The 12,563-nt window shown below is 47.4% G+C and overlaps 2 protein-coding genes across 3 annotated transcripts; both read right to left on the bottom strand.

The window, feature by feature from the left end:
* Window positions 1-1,299: 1,299 nt before the first annotated feature.
* On the bottom strand, window positions 1,300-5,200 carry LOC123179986 (uncharacterized). Its single transcript, XM_044591924.1, has 2 exons — window positions 1,811-5,200; window positions 1,300-1,715 (listed from the first exon to the last, which is right to left on the bottom strand). Exons 1-2 carry the CDS (start codon window positions 4,466-4,468, stop codon window positions 1,446-1,448), a joined length of 2,928 nt encoding a protein of 975 aa, XP_044447859.1. The 5' UTR covers window positions 4,469-5,200; the 3' UTR covers window positions 1,300-1,445.
* Window positions 5,201-5,492: 292 nt separating this feature from the next.
* LOC123179987 (E3 ubiquitin-protein ligase XB3) lies at window positions 5,493-8,091 on the bottom strand. Of its 2 annotated transcripts, XM_044591925.1 has the most exons (8): window positions 7,739-8,087; window positions 7,576-7,635; window positions 7,419-7,490; window positions 7,198-7,319; window positions 6,960-7,100; window positions 6,749-6,856; window positions 6,232-6,496; window positions 5,493-6,142 (listed from the first exon to the last, which is right to left on the bottom strand). In XM_044591925.1, the coding sequence occupies exons 1-8, from the start codon at window positions 7,919-7,921 to the stop codon at window positions 5,741-5,743; spliced, it is 1,353 nt and encodes a 450-aa protein (XP_044447860.1). In that variant the 5' UTR covers window positions 7,922-8,087; the 3' UTR covers window positions 5,493-5,740. The 2 variants fall into 2 exon arrangements, with proteins under 2 accessions (XP_044447860.1, XP_044447861.1); XM_044591926.1 differs by having other exon boundaries at window positions 6,960-7,108; window positions 7,419-7,635; window positions 7,739-8,091.
* Window positions 8,092-12,563: the final 4,472 nt, after the last annotated feature.

Below are 12,563 nucleotides of genomic sequence, written 5' to 3'. Positions count from 1 at the left end.
CCCATTCTCTCTTTCTCTCCCGCAACGAAATCCCTAACCCTAGCTTCCATGGGCGGCGGTAGCGTTACCTCCACCACCGTGTCCGTCGATGGCGCGAGCACTGACGGCGGTGGTGGCGCAGCCCCGGTCGTCGCCGCCGTCCAACCTACACGTAGCTTGCTGGATAGGTCGTTCCCGCAGGAGGTTTGGCGGCGAGGAGAGCCTTCTCGCCGACTGGAGACGAGCCATGTTCTCATCCCCCGCACTCTGTCCATGGATGCGCTCGAGCTCCGCTACCGCCGGTACGTGCTGCTGGCCACGGTGGTTGGTGATGGCGAGGAGAGCGTGACGCCGACAGCTCTTCTGGCAGCCTTGGAGGAGCGTTGCAGCGTGGTGGCGTCGGAGGTGGTCATCGAGGTCGCGTGCCCCCCTCACGACCTGTGGCTCACCTTCTCAACGGAGGAGAAGTGCACCGATGTGCCCTTTTCGTCGATGAAGTTCAAGTGCTGCCGCCGCTGGATCCAGTTTACACGCTGGAGCAGATTCATTCGTGCTGAGCCGGGTGCTTTGGAGTACAGGTGCAAGCTCAGCTTCGAAGGCCTCCCCAACCAGTCCTGGACGACGGAATTGGTGAAAGCAGTTCTGAAAGACCTCGGTGGCGAACTCATCGAGATCCTGCCGCCGACAAACCGCCACGAGCTCGAGGTAATGGCTTGGCTTCGTGACCCGTTCTATGTTGGCAAGTTGGTGACAATTGAGATACCTGAGCCAACTCTGTTTAACAAGCAACCTGAGTCGATGGATGAGTACGAAGCAATGCAGTTTGATTTGGGTGACTACGGGCCGTCGTCGCCAAAGAAGAAGAGGACACTGTTGTATCCTGTTTTGTGCCATATGAAAGAGGTGATTGATCGTGGTCCTCTGCTAGCTGAGGACTTGCCTGCTGAGTGGCTACCAGCTGAAGGTGAACACCTCAGTCACAAGCACATATTCAAGACCAGGCTGGGAAAGATAGATGGGACTGGAGAGTCAGAAGCAGTTTGATCTTGTGTTAACTTCTATTAATTATGTACTAGTGGAGTTAGTGTGTGGCAAATGTGTTAATCCAGTGGACTTGGTGTGTGCCAAATGTGTGCCAAATGTGTGCCAGATGATGTGTAATGAACCTGTCAACAGTTAATTATGTACTAGCAGTTTGATGTTGTTTCTTCTTATAGCACTTTAATTATTGCAATCATTTGAAATTCATTTCCACTTCAAAAAACACAGAAGCAATTGAATTTAGCTGTTATGAATGCAAACAGACTTGTGAACAGTACTTCATAATCTTTAGCCAGCAAGCACAAAACACACAAACATAAGTACTTCATGTTCTCCAGCCAACACACTACTTCATAATCCAGCAAATAACCAGCAAACCAAGCAGCTACAGCCACCAGGTTTGTAAAGTAAACAGGTCCAGGTATCTAACTCCTAAGTTCATCAAACATGCTCACGGTCCTCCTCTGCCTAGAAGTTGCTCCTGGTCTCTTGCACATTTTATCTTTAGGTGCAGTTTTGTTGACTTGTTTAGGGGCCCTTCCACTTGTAGGTTTGGTTTGGGTGCCCTGCTGTGAAGATTGGTGTTGTGTGCCTTGATGTGAAGAATGTTGCTGGGTGCCCTGTTGTGAAGATTGTGCCCTGTCCCCTGTAGATGTTCCCTTAGTGACTCTCTGTGATGTTCTTGGTTCATTTTGCTACAACAGAATAAAGAGAAAATAATTGTTAGTTACATCAGAATAAGACAAAAACAAGAAAAGAATTACCTATATGATAGTATGACAGTACACACCTTTGTCTCTTTCTTTCTCTTCTTATTCTTGTATTTCCCCCTGTTGGGATTACTTGTGCACTTTCTCATGTTGTGCCCAGGTTGTCCACACAGACTGCACTTACCTTTTCTTCCAATTTTTGAAAGCTTGTGTGGATGTTTTGGAGGCTCATCTGCACCTCTTCTTCTCTCAGTCCTAGGTCTCCCAGGCATTTGCACATAGCCTGGAACAGCTAGCCTTGGTCTGTCAGACACAGGCCAGCTAGGCATGCCTTCCATTGGCATCAAGCAATGCTCATAAGTCCTGTTGTAAGCTTCAATTGTGTAGCAGCTTGCAATGAGTGAAACAATGTCATCAGGACCACATTGAGTTGCTGCAAGAGCATGAACACATGGAATTCCAGACAGTTGCCAATATCTACATGAACATATTTTAGCTTCCATGTCAACTTTGAAACCATGCTTCCCTAGTTTCACCTCATATCCATCTTTTCCATTCCATATTGTCTCACACTTCTCAGTAAGCTGTATCAGCTTGTTGACCTTTTTTATAATTTTAGGACAAATAGTTCCATTCCATTTTGCAGGCATTGCTCTGTTTACTTGAATTCTTTTAGTGACCTTTGCTCTAATTGCTTCAAACATGCTGATAATAGGCAACCCTCTGTACTCTACTATCCAGTTGTTAAAACTCTCACACATGTTATTATCCACAGAATCACAACATGAACCTTCTTTGAACCAAGCTCTACACCAATGTTCTGGGCCTGATTGCATCATGTCTCTTGCTCCATCTGGTGTGAGTTGAGCAAGTTTGGCCCTGTTCAAGTTGAAGTGTATCCTGTTTGAAGATTTTGCACAAGCCCAAAATCTTTTCTGATATGCTTGATCTCTATGCTTTTTCTTCCAATTAGCATAGATATGCCTAGCACAATTCCTATGCTCAGCATTTGAAACAACCTTGGACACAGCATTGATGAGGCCTTTTTGTTGATCTGATATAAAGACCCACCCTTCTCCTTGATTTTCAATTTCCAAGTCTTTGTTTAGCAGAGCCATAAACCAGAACCAAGAGTCTTTGTTCTCAACCTCTACAGCAGCCCAGGCTATTGGATACATTTGCCCATTGGCATCTCTCCAAAGAGCACACAACAGTTCTCCACTCTGGGCTCCTTTAAAGAAGCAACCATCCAATCCTACAACTTTCCTGCAACCTTCTATGAAACCTCTTTTGCAGGCATGGAAACACACATATAATCTCTGAAAAACAGGGGCACTTTCCTTTGGATTTAGCACTACTGCAACGGTGCTACCTGGATTGCTCCTCAATATTTCTAGTTGATAATCAAAAACCCTAGCATATTCTTCATGCATTGCTTCTCTAACTCTTCTTCTCACAATTGCCTTTGCTTTCTTTATCTTGGAGACATGCACATCTGCAAACATCTCCAACCTGACAGTTTCCTTGATAGATTTGATTTTCCATCCAGGATTGGCCTTCATAATTCTCTCATACTTATCTGCTATTCTAGCTGCAGTAACCAATCTGTTGTCTCTCCTCTGGGGGCATATGTGGTTGTCTACAAATGTGATCACTTGAAACCAGTCATTAGAGCTCACATGTCCAGCATATATCAACCATGGACACTCAGGCCAAGAGCATTTTGCTCTAATCCTATTAGCCTCATCCTTTATGAAGGTAATTTGTCTCCTCATTGCTAGACCATATTTCACAACAGCATTCTTGAACTGTTTTCTCCCCCTAAATACCATGCCAAGGCAAAAGACAGGAATTGCAGCCTTGCTATCAAATCTTGGAAATCTTGATTCCCTCCTAATGAAATTTCCAAACTCATCCTCATCATAACTGTACTCCTCACTGGAATCCATGTAAGGAGTGTCATTTCCCTCATCCATTTCATCTACAAGGATTAACTGTGCTGTATTTTCCTTGATCTCCTTCTCTTCATCAAGTGGCAAGTTCATCCTTATCTTTCTAAGCACTTCCTTAGCATGCTTTCTCAGCTCCTCTGCTTCATCATCTTCCCCTGAACTATCTGCATCTCCAGGACACCAATCCAGGTCTTCACATTCATCAGCAGCAACCTCTTCTTTATTTTCTGCATTGATCTCTTCTCCACCTTCAGGTTTCACATTTGCTGCAGTTCCAGCAGCATCCTCATGCTCATGCTCATCCGCAGCCTCATCAGAGCAATCATCTAGGTCCTCCTCATGCTCTGTCTGCCAATCACTGTCAGTGTGCTCTTGTTGACTTTCAGTTCCAGGATTTTCAGTGTTCTCTTGTTGCTCTTCTACATTTCCTTCATTTTGTTCTTCTCCACCTTCAGTTTCCAAGTTCACATATATGTCCACAACACCACCATCTGTAATGCATCTCTCCATAAAATACACATTTGCATCAGTCTCTAACCTTCTCAGCCCATCTCTAACATTCATTCCAGGAAACAGCCAGTAGAGCCTATGATTGTCTGTCAAAGACTCACCATGGTATGTCATCTTTATGTCTGCAATCTGCTCCCTGACAGATGCTAAGGACAACTTGTCCCTCTGCATAAAAGTGACCTCAACAAAACCACCAACGTAAGAGCAACACTTCTCTGAATATTCAAATTCACCATTGTAATAGACACGAAGGCCTAACCAATCAAGATTGTCCATTGTTGATCCTAAAAAACAATGAAGCAACTCTTAAATCAAGCAATCAACTAGAGCAACACTTAAATCTCTAAAAACAGGAACTTCTCCTTCATTCTACTCGACCCAGACCATTAACAGATGAATCAACTACAGCCATGTGTAGTAGGGGAAGGAGATGAGACTAACCTCAATTTGCCGACGCCGCGGAAACACTCAGTCCACCCCTACCAGTCCCGCCGCCGCATCGAATGCGCCGTCACGCTAGGGTTTTGAGGATGGGGACAAGAGAGGTGGCGCGGTCGCGCGGAAAAGAGGGATTGGGGTTGATTCACCGTGGCACACTGCCGCCACCGCCAGTCCGAGCACCTTCGATGGTTTCGGCTCAGCGCCGCCGCGACGATTCCATCGTCGGCGGCAGAGAGGGAGGGGATTGGGGAATTTGTGGAAAACAGAACGAACGGGTGGGGGGCAGCTCTACCACACCAGCCGGTAAAAACCACCCTTGTCCACCGCCACGTCAGCTCCAGGTCGAGACAAACCACCAAGGGTTTTTTTTTGTCTGGTATGGGTTTGATCAGGGGGTGAAAGGGGCAGAAAAATAGATCAGGGGTCGATGTGAACCACCAACTTTGTTCAAGGTAGTAAAATGGACTTTTTTCAATTGCATATTCCAGTGATGATTTAGATGGTGATTTGCAACACGGACAAAGGAAACATTACAGCAAGCATTGGCCGGAGAGTGACAGATCAAGTGGGAGTAGCACCATCTACAATGTCATCTACTCATCTAGGCAGCAGCAGCAGCCAAAGTCAGTCATGGCGATCCAAGGACCGGACCACCCTGCCGCCGCGCTGCCATTAAACAACAGGCATTAAGGGCCAAAAATGGCCGTGATCCAACGCACAGGACAGTGGGGGACAGCGCTCACATGCCATGGCATGGCCGCGGCAGGCCAGATTCAGATATCATTGGACTGTGAAGCAGCAGCAATGGCAGCTCCCACAGTCAGATCAGATCTCTGCATCATTCGCCAACACCAGACTATGATGAACAGCTCGTCTCATTCCAGAGATCAGCATATATGCATTTCCGAGATTGGCCGGCGACTCCAAAAATACAGGCAGACAAACAAAAGGATGGGTGGGAAATGGAGGATGCTTATTTGGTTCCTACCTAAAGCTTCCATGGAATTTTTCCGCTTCTCTTCTCATCATCTGGGATTTTCAGAAGCCGGGGAATCCAAAATATGAGCTCACTGGCAATGTCCGTCTTGTGTGTGTGTTCTGCCTCCGTCACAGATCGTGCTCGGGCTTGTCCATCGCAGCGCCGTCGCTCTCGGCCATCCGGCTCGAGCCGCGCGCGATCTTGGAGATGGCCGAGGACAGCCCCTTGAAGCTGCTGCTGCCCTCACTGAGGTTGTGAGAGCGCCGGGACCGCCGGTGCGCGAGCTGCGGGGAGGCTGGCCTGTCGGGGTCGCCGTTGTCTGCTGTCTGGGTCTGGGCCACCACCAGCCGCGAGATGCTGCCGCGGCAGAACGGGCACGCCGGCGAGGGCAGGGTCAGGGTCGCCGGGTTGGGCTTGTTGTGGCAGCACAGCGCCAGCGTGCAGGGCGCGCACATCTGGTGCCCGCAATCCTGCACCTCGATGGTGCACGCCTGGTCGAAGCAGATGCAGCACAGCTCCGTGTCGCTCACCTGTGCACAAATACAAATGATGCATCGTCAGTCTCACTAGCCAATTAGATCATCTAATGTGCTATGGGAAATCAAGAACCGGATGATACCTCCGAGAACATGTCGTCGTCGATGTGATCATCATCGTATTGCAAAGGGGACTGCGGCGAGCACTTTGCGTCCTTCAAGATCTTCTTCTCCCTCTCCCTGTTGGCCTCCATCAGGGCCGCTTCCAGCAGTGCCTTGGCTTCCGGGTCGAGCTCGCTGATGAACTTCAGAGGGGAAGGCCAGACCATGGGCTCTGCCGAGGAAGGGTTCAGCAATGCTGCGCATGCCCCATGGTTGCGCTTATGTGCCACCACATAGGGAATTCTCCTGGTGGGACAGCAACATTTGACATAATAAGATTTAATTCATCAATCGAGCACATAAAAGTTTGTTATAGTACAAGCAGGGGCCAGTGAACTTTCCAAATATGGATTCAGGAAATGCTTTATAGTGAGTTCACTTGTTAATTGGCTAGTTGAGTTCTACTCTACTGGATTACCAACAGAGCAACCAAACTGTGCTGCTATATATACACCAACAATGTGTAAGGCAGACCCATGGCAGGGATCTAGTTCTCACCCAGCAGAGTCCCTTTGGAGCCGATCAGCTCCCCACGCAAGCAGCTTCCGGATGCAATCCAAGTCCCCGCTGCGAGCTGCCAAATGCAACGACGTGCTACCAGGGAAACTGCAGCAGGAACACATGAAGATGAGCATTTTGCACAACCAAGTACCCAAATTGAGCTGATCTCCAAGAAACTGTCAGGGCTGGCACGGATCGGCGACATTACCCATATGATCCGGTCAATGCCGACACGATGGCGCCGTTCTCCAGCAGCACCTGCACGCAGCCCGGCCGGCCCTGCCTGGCCGCGAGGTGCAGCGGCGTGGCGCCGTGGTCGTCCCTGACGTTGACGAACCGGGCGAACCCCCTGCGAAGCTTCGACAGCGGCAGGTGAGCAGTCTTGCCAACTAGTAACAACCAATCCGGCGAGATCTACGCAGCCAAGAACTGGAGCGGGGTCTCACCATGAGCCGGCCACCGGCGTGGTCCGCGCCGTGGAGAGGATGGCGTCCAGGCAGTCGACGTGGCCGTAGTAGGCCGCGTGGTGGAGGCAGGTCCGCGCGTGCACCGAGTCGAACATCAAGATCTGGTAAACGCGCACATGATAATTAAGCTCATTTAGTGAGTGGATTCTGCGGGCGGAGCAGCGGGATAATGAGTGCGCAGATCTATTTTTTTTGCTCACGTTTGCGCCGGCCTGGAGGAGCTTGAGCACGCAGCCGATCTTGCCGTGCATGGCGGCGAGCATCAGGGGGGTCTGGAGGACAAGACAAGGTGAGATTTTGAAGGAACTTGTTGGAGAAGAAGAAAAAAGATGGGAGATTTCGAATGGGATCTCGCACCTGCTTGTGCCGATCCACGGCGTCCGGCTGCGCCCCGCGATCCAGGAACATGGCGAGCGCCTGCGAGGAGGAAGAAAGCTCAGAGACCAGTAGAAAGTGAAGGGGATCCAATGATCCGTGGCTGCGCTGGTGGGGAGGAGCTGCCGTCGGACGCTTGACGGACCTCGAGGCGGCCATTGGCGGCGGCGATGTGGAGCGGGGAGAGACGGTCGTAGAGCGTGGCGCGGCGGGCGAGCGAGGCGTCGGCGGCGAGGAGCGCGCCCAGGGCGTCGAGGTCCCCGAGCTGGGCCGCGCGGAAGAAGTCGTGCTCGTCGCCGGTGCGGGCGCAGCTCACCCCGTGCCCCATGGCCTCGTCGACCGGCTTCTCCCTCCCTCCTCCTCCTCCTCCTCCTCCTGCGGCGATGCGGCGGTGAGGGTGGTGGCGGCGGCGGCGGGGGAGGCTCCGGCCAAAGCTCCTCCCGCCGCCGGCGAAGTGGGTGGGTGGGCGCCGCGCCGGGGACACTGCGGAGTGGGAATGGGGAAAGAGAGCCGCGGAGTCTTTACGCCTTTTTATCGGGCCTTTCTCTCTCCTCTCCTCTCCAATTTTAATTTTATTTTTGTTTGAAAAGAAAAGAGAGGGAAATATCCCGTGATCTCACTCAAGCCGGTCGTTGGGATCAACCCATCATGTGACCAGCAAACAAATTCCAATGCTTACATTAGAGAAAAATATTATAAATTCGTTTTTCTCACAAACACGTAAATACACTCATCTTACGAAGGTACATACAATATCTTTATGAGCATCTCCAAAATACTGAGTCAGAGGGTCATCACAAACGCCTACAAAAACGTCGCATCCCACTAAAAGAACATTTTGTCCGTATTAGACATCAAAATGAGTTAAATCTGGGATTATCCTCTCAAACATCCAACCATACGTTACTAAATCTTTGATAAACACAAATTCACATGCCTATTAAAGGAAGAATATGCATCTCTTTTTAGACACCCATTACAATATAAGAGCGCACACATCAATACTCTATCCGGTACTTTTTAGTTTGTATATAAGAATGCATCTCTTTTTAGACACCCATTACAATATAAGAGCGCACACATCAATACTCTATCCGGTACTTTTTAGTCTGTATATAAGAACTGTCTGAAGTCAAACTTCGTAAAGTTTGACCATACCTTTTTTTGCAGGGTAAAATTTGACCATATCTATATGAAAACAATAATGGTGATCCGAACTGGAGTGAGTGTAGCTTAGATGATTAATTTTCTTGTGATTAAATCAGTTCACCAGGATTTAAGTCTTAGGCAATGGTGCTCACATTTACTGCATTTATTTCAGGCTTTCTGCCAATGTCCATTCAGTGGGAGAAGACAATCTCGTCGACCGTGAGGTGCCTAAGGTGACTTCGTCAATCTCTAGATGTTGTGTCAGTTCAGTGTCCGAAGAAAGTGAGTATATGTGCGTGTATATGGGCATCTATGATTTTACTAAGTTAAAAAGAACATTTACCGATGTTTTCATTAAAACAAAACGAGTGTTGATGACAAGAGTTGTAAAGCTAATAAAGGCATCGCCAACGCGGATCACCAAACAGATATCATCAAATGTCTATAGACATAGTCTGCAGATAGCCCAACTATCCAATTGTGTTCCTCAAATTTGGACCATGAGCTATGACTGCCAGATGGCCAGGCAGGCCTAGAGGAGAAAAGGATATCGACTATGAGAGATATGGTCTAGCTGACAGTGGACCGAAAAGACTGTCCGGGCTCTCCCAGAGTCCTCCAATTTTTAGACGGGGATTTTAATGTTCAGGCCTGTCCATGAACATTTATTGAACATAATACAATTGCAGATGCTCAAATACACACATACAAACACTAGTGTTGTAGTCATGGGTGTCTCCTTATATTTGAGGAAAGATTTGGTGCCCTAACACCATCTTCTGAATCAACATGGCACCCACCAGGTTTGGATGCGGGTAATGCTAGTCCAAACTTGCACCTGTTTCAATTTTTTTGCTCAAATCGGTACCCTTACCCACGCCCTTGGTTTCATATTATTCCTATACCCATTACCGATTGGGTGCGGGTAATACCCATGGTTATAAATACATATCTCGCCCACCTCGACCAATTCACTCGCGGCCACACCAGGAATCTGCCCCTTTGAAGGTGGCTGGAGGCGTAGGGCATGGGGATAGGCTAAGGCGTCGACGCCGTAGAACCACTCCCATATGCACCATCTTCTTGAAATTCCTCCCGATCTACCACGAGTTATGCGGAGGAGGTCATCTGTACTGGAGGAAGCCTCCTCAACGTCCTCCTAGTCGTTCTCTATGTGCTTGTCGACTAGAGGCATAGAGCGTGGCACGGCTGGAAGAAGGTGCTCCAACCATCTGGTGGTAGGCACGTGGAGGAGATGGGGCGATGAGTAGAGAGCTGCAAGAGGAGATGTCATGGTTGCGCGGAGGAAAACATGTGGAATAAGGAGACAATGAGATGAGGAAGACTGTTGGGGAACCCAGTAATTTAAAAAAAAATCCTACGCACACGCAAGATCCATCTAGGTGTGCATAGCAACGAGAGGGAAGAGTGTTGTCCACGTACCCTCATAGACTGAAAAAGTTATGACAACGCGGTTGATGTAGTCGTACGTCTTCACGATCCGACCGATCCTAGTAGCGAAAGTACGGCACCTCTGCGATCTGCACACGTTCAGCTCGGTGATGATACGTCTCCAACGTATCTATAATTTTTTATTGTTACATGCTATATTATATTCTGTTTTGGACATTAATGGGCTTTATTATACAGTTTTATATTATTTTTGGGACTAACCTATTAACCGGAGGCCCAGCCCAGAATTGTTGTTTTTTTTGCCTATTTCAGAGTTTCGCAGAAAAAGAATATCAAACAGAGTCCAAACGGAATGAAACCTTCGGGAACGTGATTTTCGGAACGAACGTGATCCAGAGGACTTGGACCCTACGTCAAGACATCAACCAGGAAGCCACGAGGTAGGGGGCACGCCCTCCACCCTCGTGGGCCCCACGTTGCTCCACCGACGTACTTCTTCCTCCTATATATACCTACGTACCCCCAAACTACCAGATACGGAGCCAAAAACCTAATTCCACCTCCACAACCTTCTGTACCCGTGAGATCCCATCTTGGGGCCTGTTCCGGAGCTTCGCCGGAGGGGGCATCAATCATGGAGGGCTTCTACATCAACACCATAGCCTCTCCGGTGATGTGTGAGTAGTTTACCTCAGACCTTCGGGTCCATAGTTATTAGCTAGATGGCTTCTTCTCTCTTTTTGGATCTCAATACAATGTTCTCCCCCTCTCTCGTGGAGATCTATTCGATGTAATCTTCTTTTGCGGTGTGTTTGTTGAGACCGATGAATTGTGGGTTTATGATCAAGTTTATCTATGAACAATATTTGAATCTTCTCTGAATTCTTTTATGTATGATTGGTTATCTTTGCAAGTCTCTTCGAATTATCAGTTTGGTTTGGCCTACTAGATTGATCTTTCTTGCAATGGGAGAAGTGCTTAGCTTTGGGTTCAATCTTGCGGTGTCCTTTCCCAGTGACAGTAGGGGCAACAAGGCACGTATTGTATTGTTGCCAGCGAGGATAACAAGATGGGGTTTATATCATATTGCATGAGTTTATGAACTTAATACTCTAGATGCATGCTGGATAGCGGTCGATGTGTGGAGTAATAGTAGTAGATGCAGGCAGGAGTCGGTCTACTTGTCTCGGACGTGATGCCTATATACATGATCATACCTAGATATTCTCATAACTATGCTCAATTCTGTCAATTGCTCAACAGTAGTTTGTTCACCCACCGTAAATACTTATGCTCTTGAGAGAAGCCACTAGTGAAACCTATGGCCCCCGGGTCTATTTTCCATCATATTAATCTTCCAACACTTAGTTATTTTTATTGCCTTTTATTTTACTTTACATCTTTATCATAAAAAAATACCAAAAATATTATCTTATCATATCTATCAGATCTCACTCTCGTAAGTGTCCGTCTAGGGATTGACAACCCCTTATCGCGTTGGTTGTGAGGATTTATTTGTTTGTGTAGGTGCGAGTGACTCGTGCGTGGCCTCCTACTGGATTGATACCTTGGTTCTCAAAAACCGAGGGAAATACTTACGCTACTTCGCTGCATCACCCTTTTCTCTTCAAGGGAAAACCAACGCAGTGCTCAAGAGGTAGCAAGAAGGATTTCTGGCGCCGTTGCCTGGGAGTCTACGCAAAAGTCAACATACTAAGTACCCATCACAAACCCTTATCTCCCGCATTATATTATTTGCCATTTGCCTCCCGTTTTATTCGCCCTCTCTTTTCCGTTCGCCTCTTTTTCGCTTGCTTTTCGTTTGCTCGTGTGTTGGATTGCTTGCTTGTCACGATGGCTCAAGATAATACTAAATTGTGTGACTTCACCAATACCAACAACAATGATTTCCTTAGCACTCCGATTGCTCCTCTTACCGATACTGAATCTTGTGAAATCAATGCTGATGTGTTGAATCTTGTCATGAAAGATCAATTCGCCGGCCTTCCTAGTGAAGATGCTGCTACCTATCTAAATAGCTTCGTTGATTTGTGTGATATTCAAAAGAAGAAAGATGTGGACAATGATATTGTTAAATTGAAGCTATTTCCTTTTTCACTTAGAGATCGTGCTAAAGCTTGATTTTCGTCTTTGCCTAAAAATAGTATTGATTCTTGGAATAAGTGCAAAGATGCTTTTATCTCTAAATATTTTCCTCCTGCTAAGATCATCTGTCTTAGAAACGACATTATGAATTTTAAGCAACTTGATCATGAACATGTTGCACAAGCTTGGGAGAGGATGAAATTAATGATACGTAATTGCCCTACTCATGGTTTGAATTTGTGGATGATTATATAAAAAATTTATGCCGGATTGAATTTTGCTTCTAGAAATCTTTTAGATTC

This window comes from Triticum aestivum, chromosome 1D, assembly GCF_018294505.1.
Source record: "Triticum aestivum cultivar Chinese Spring chromosome 1D, IWGSC CS RefSeq v2.1, whole genome shotgun sequence".
NCBI classification, from domain to species: Eukaryota; Viridiplantae; Streptophyta; class Magnoliopsida; order Poales; family Poaceae; genus Triticum; species Triticum aestivum.
Note: the sequence above shows the minus strand (reverse complement) of the source record. Positions and strands in the feature narration are given on the sequence as shown.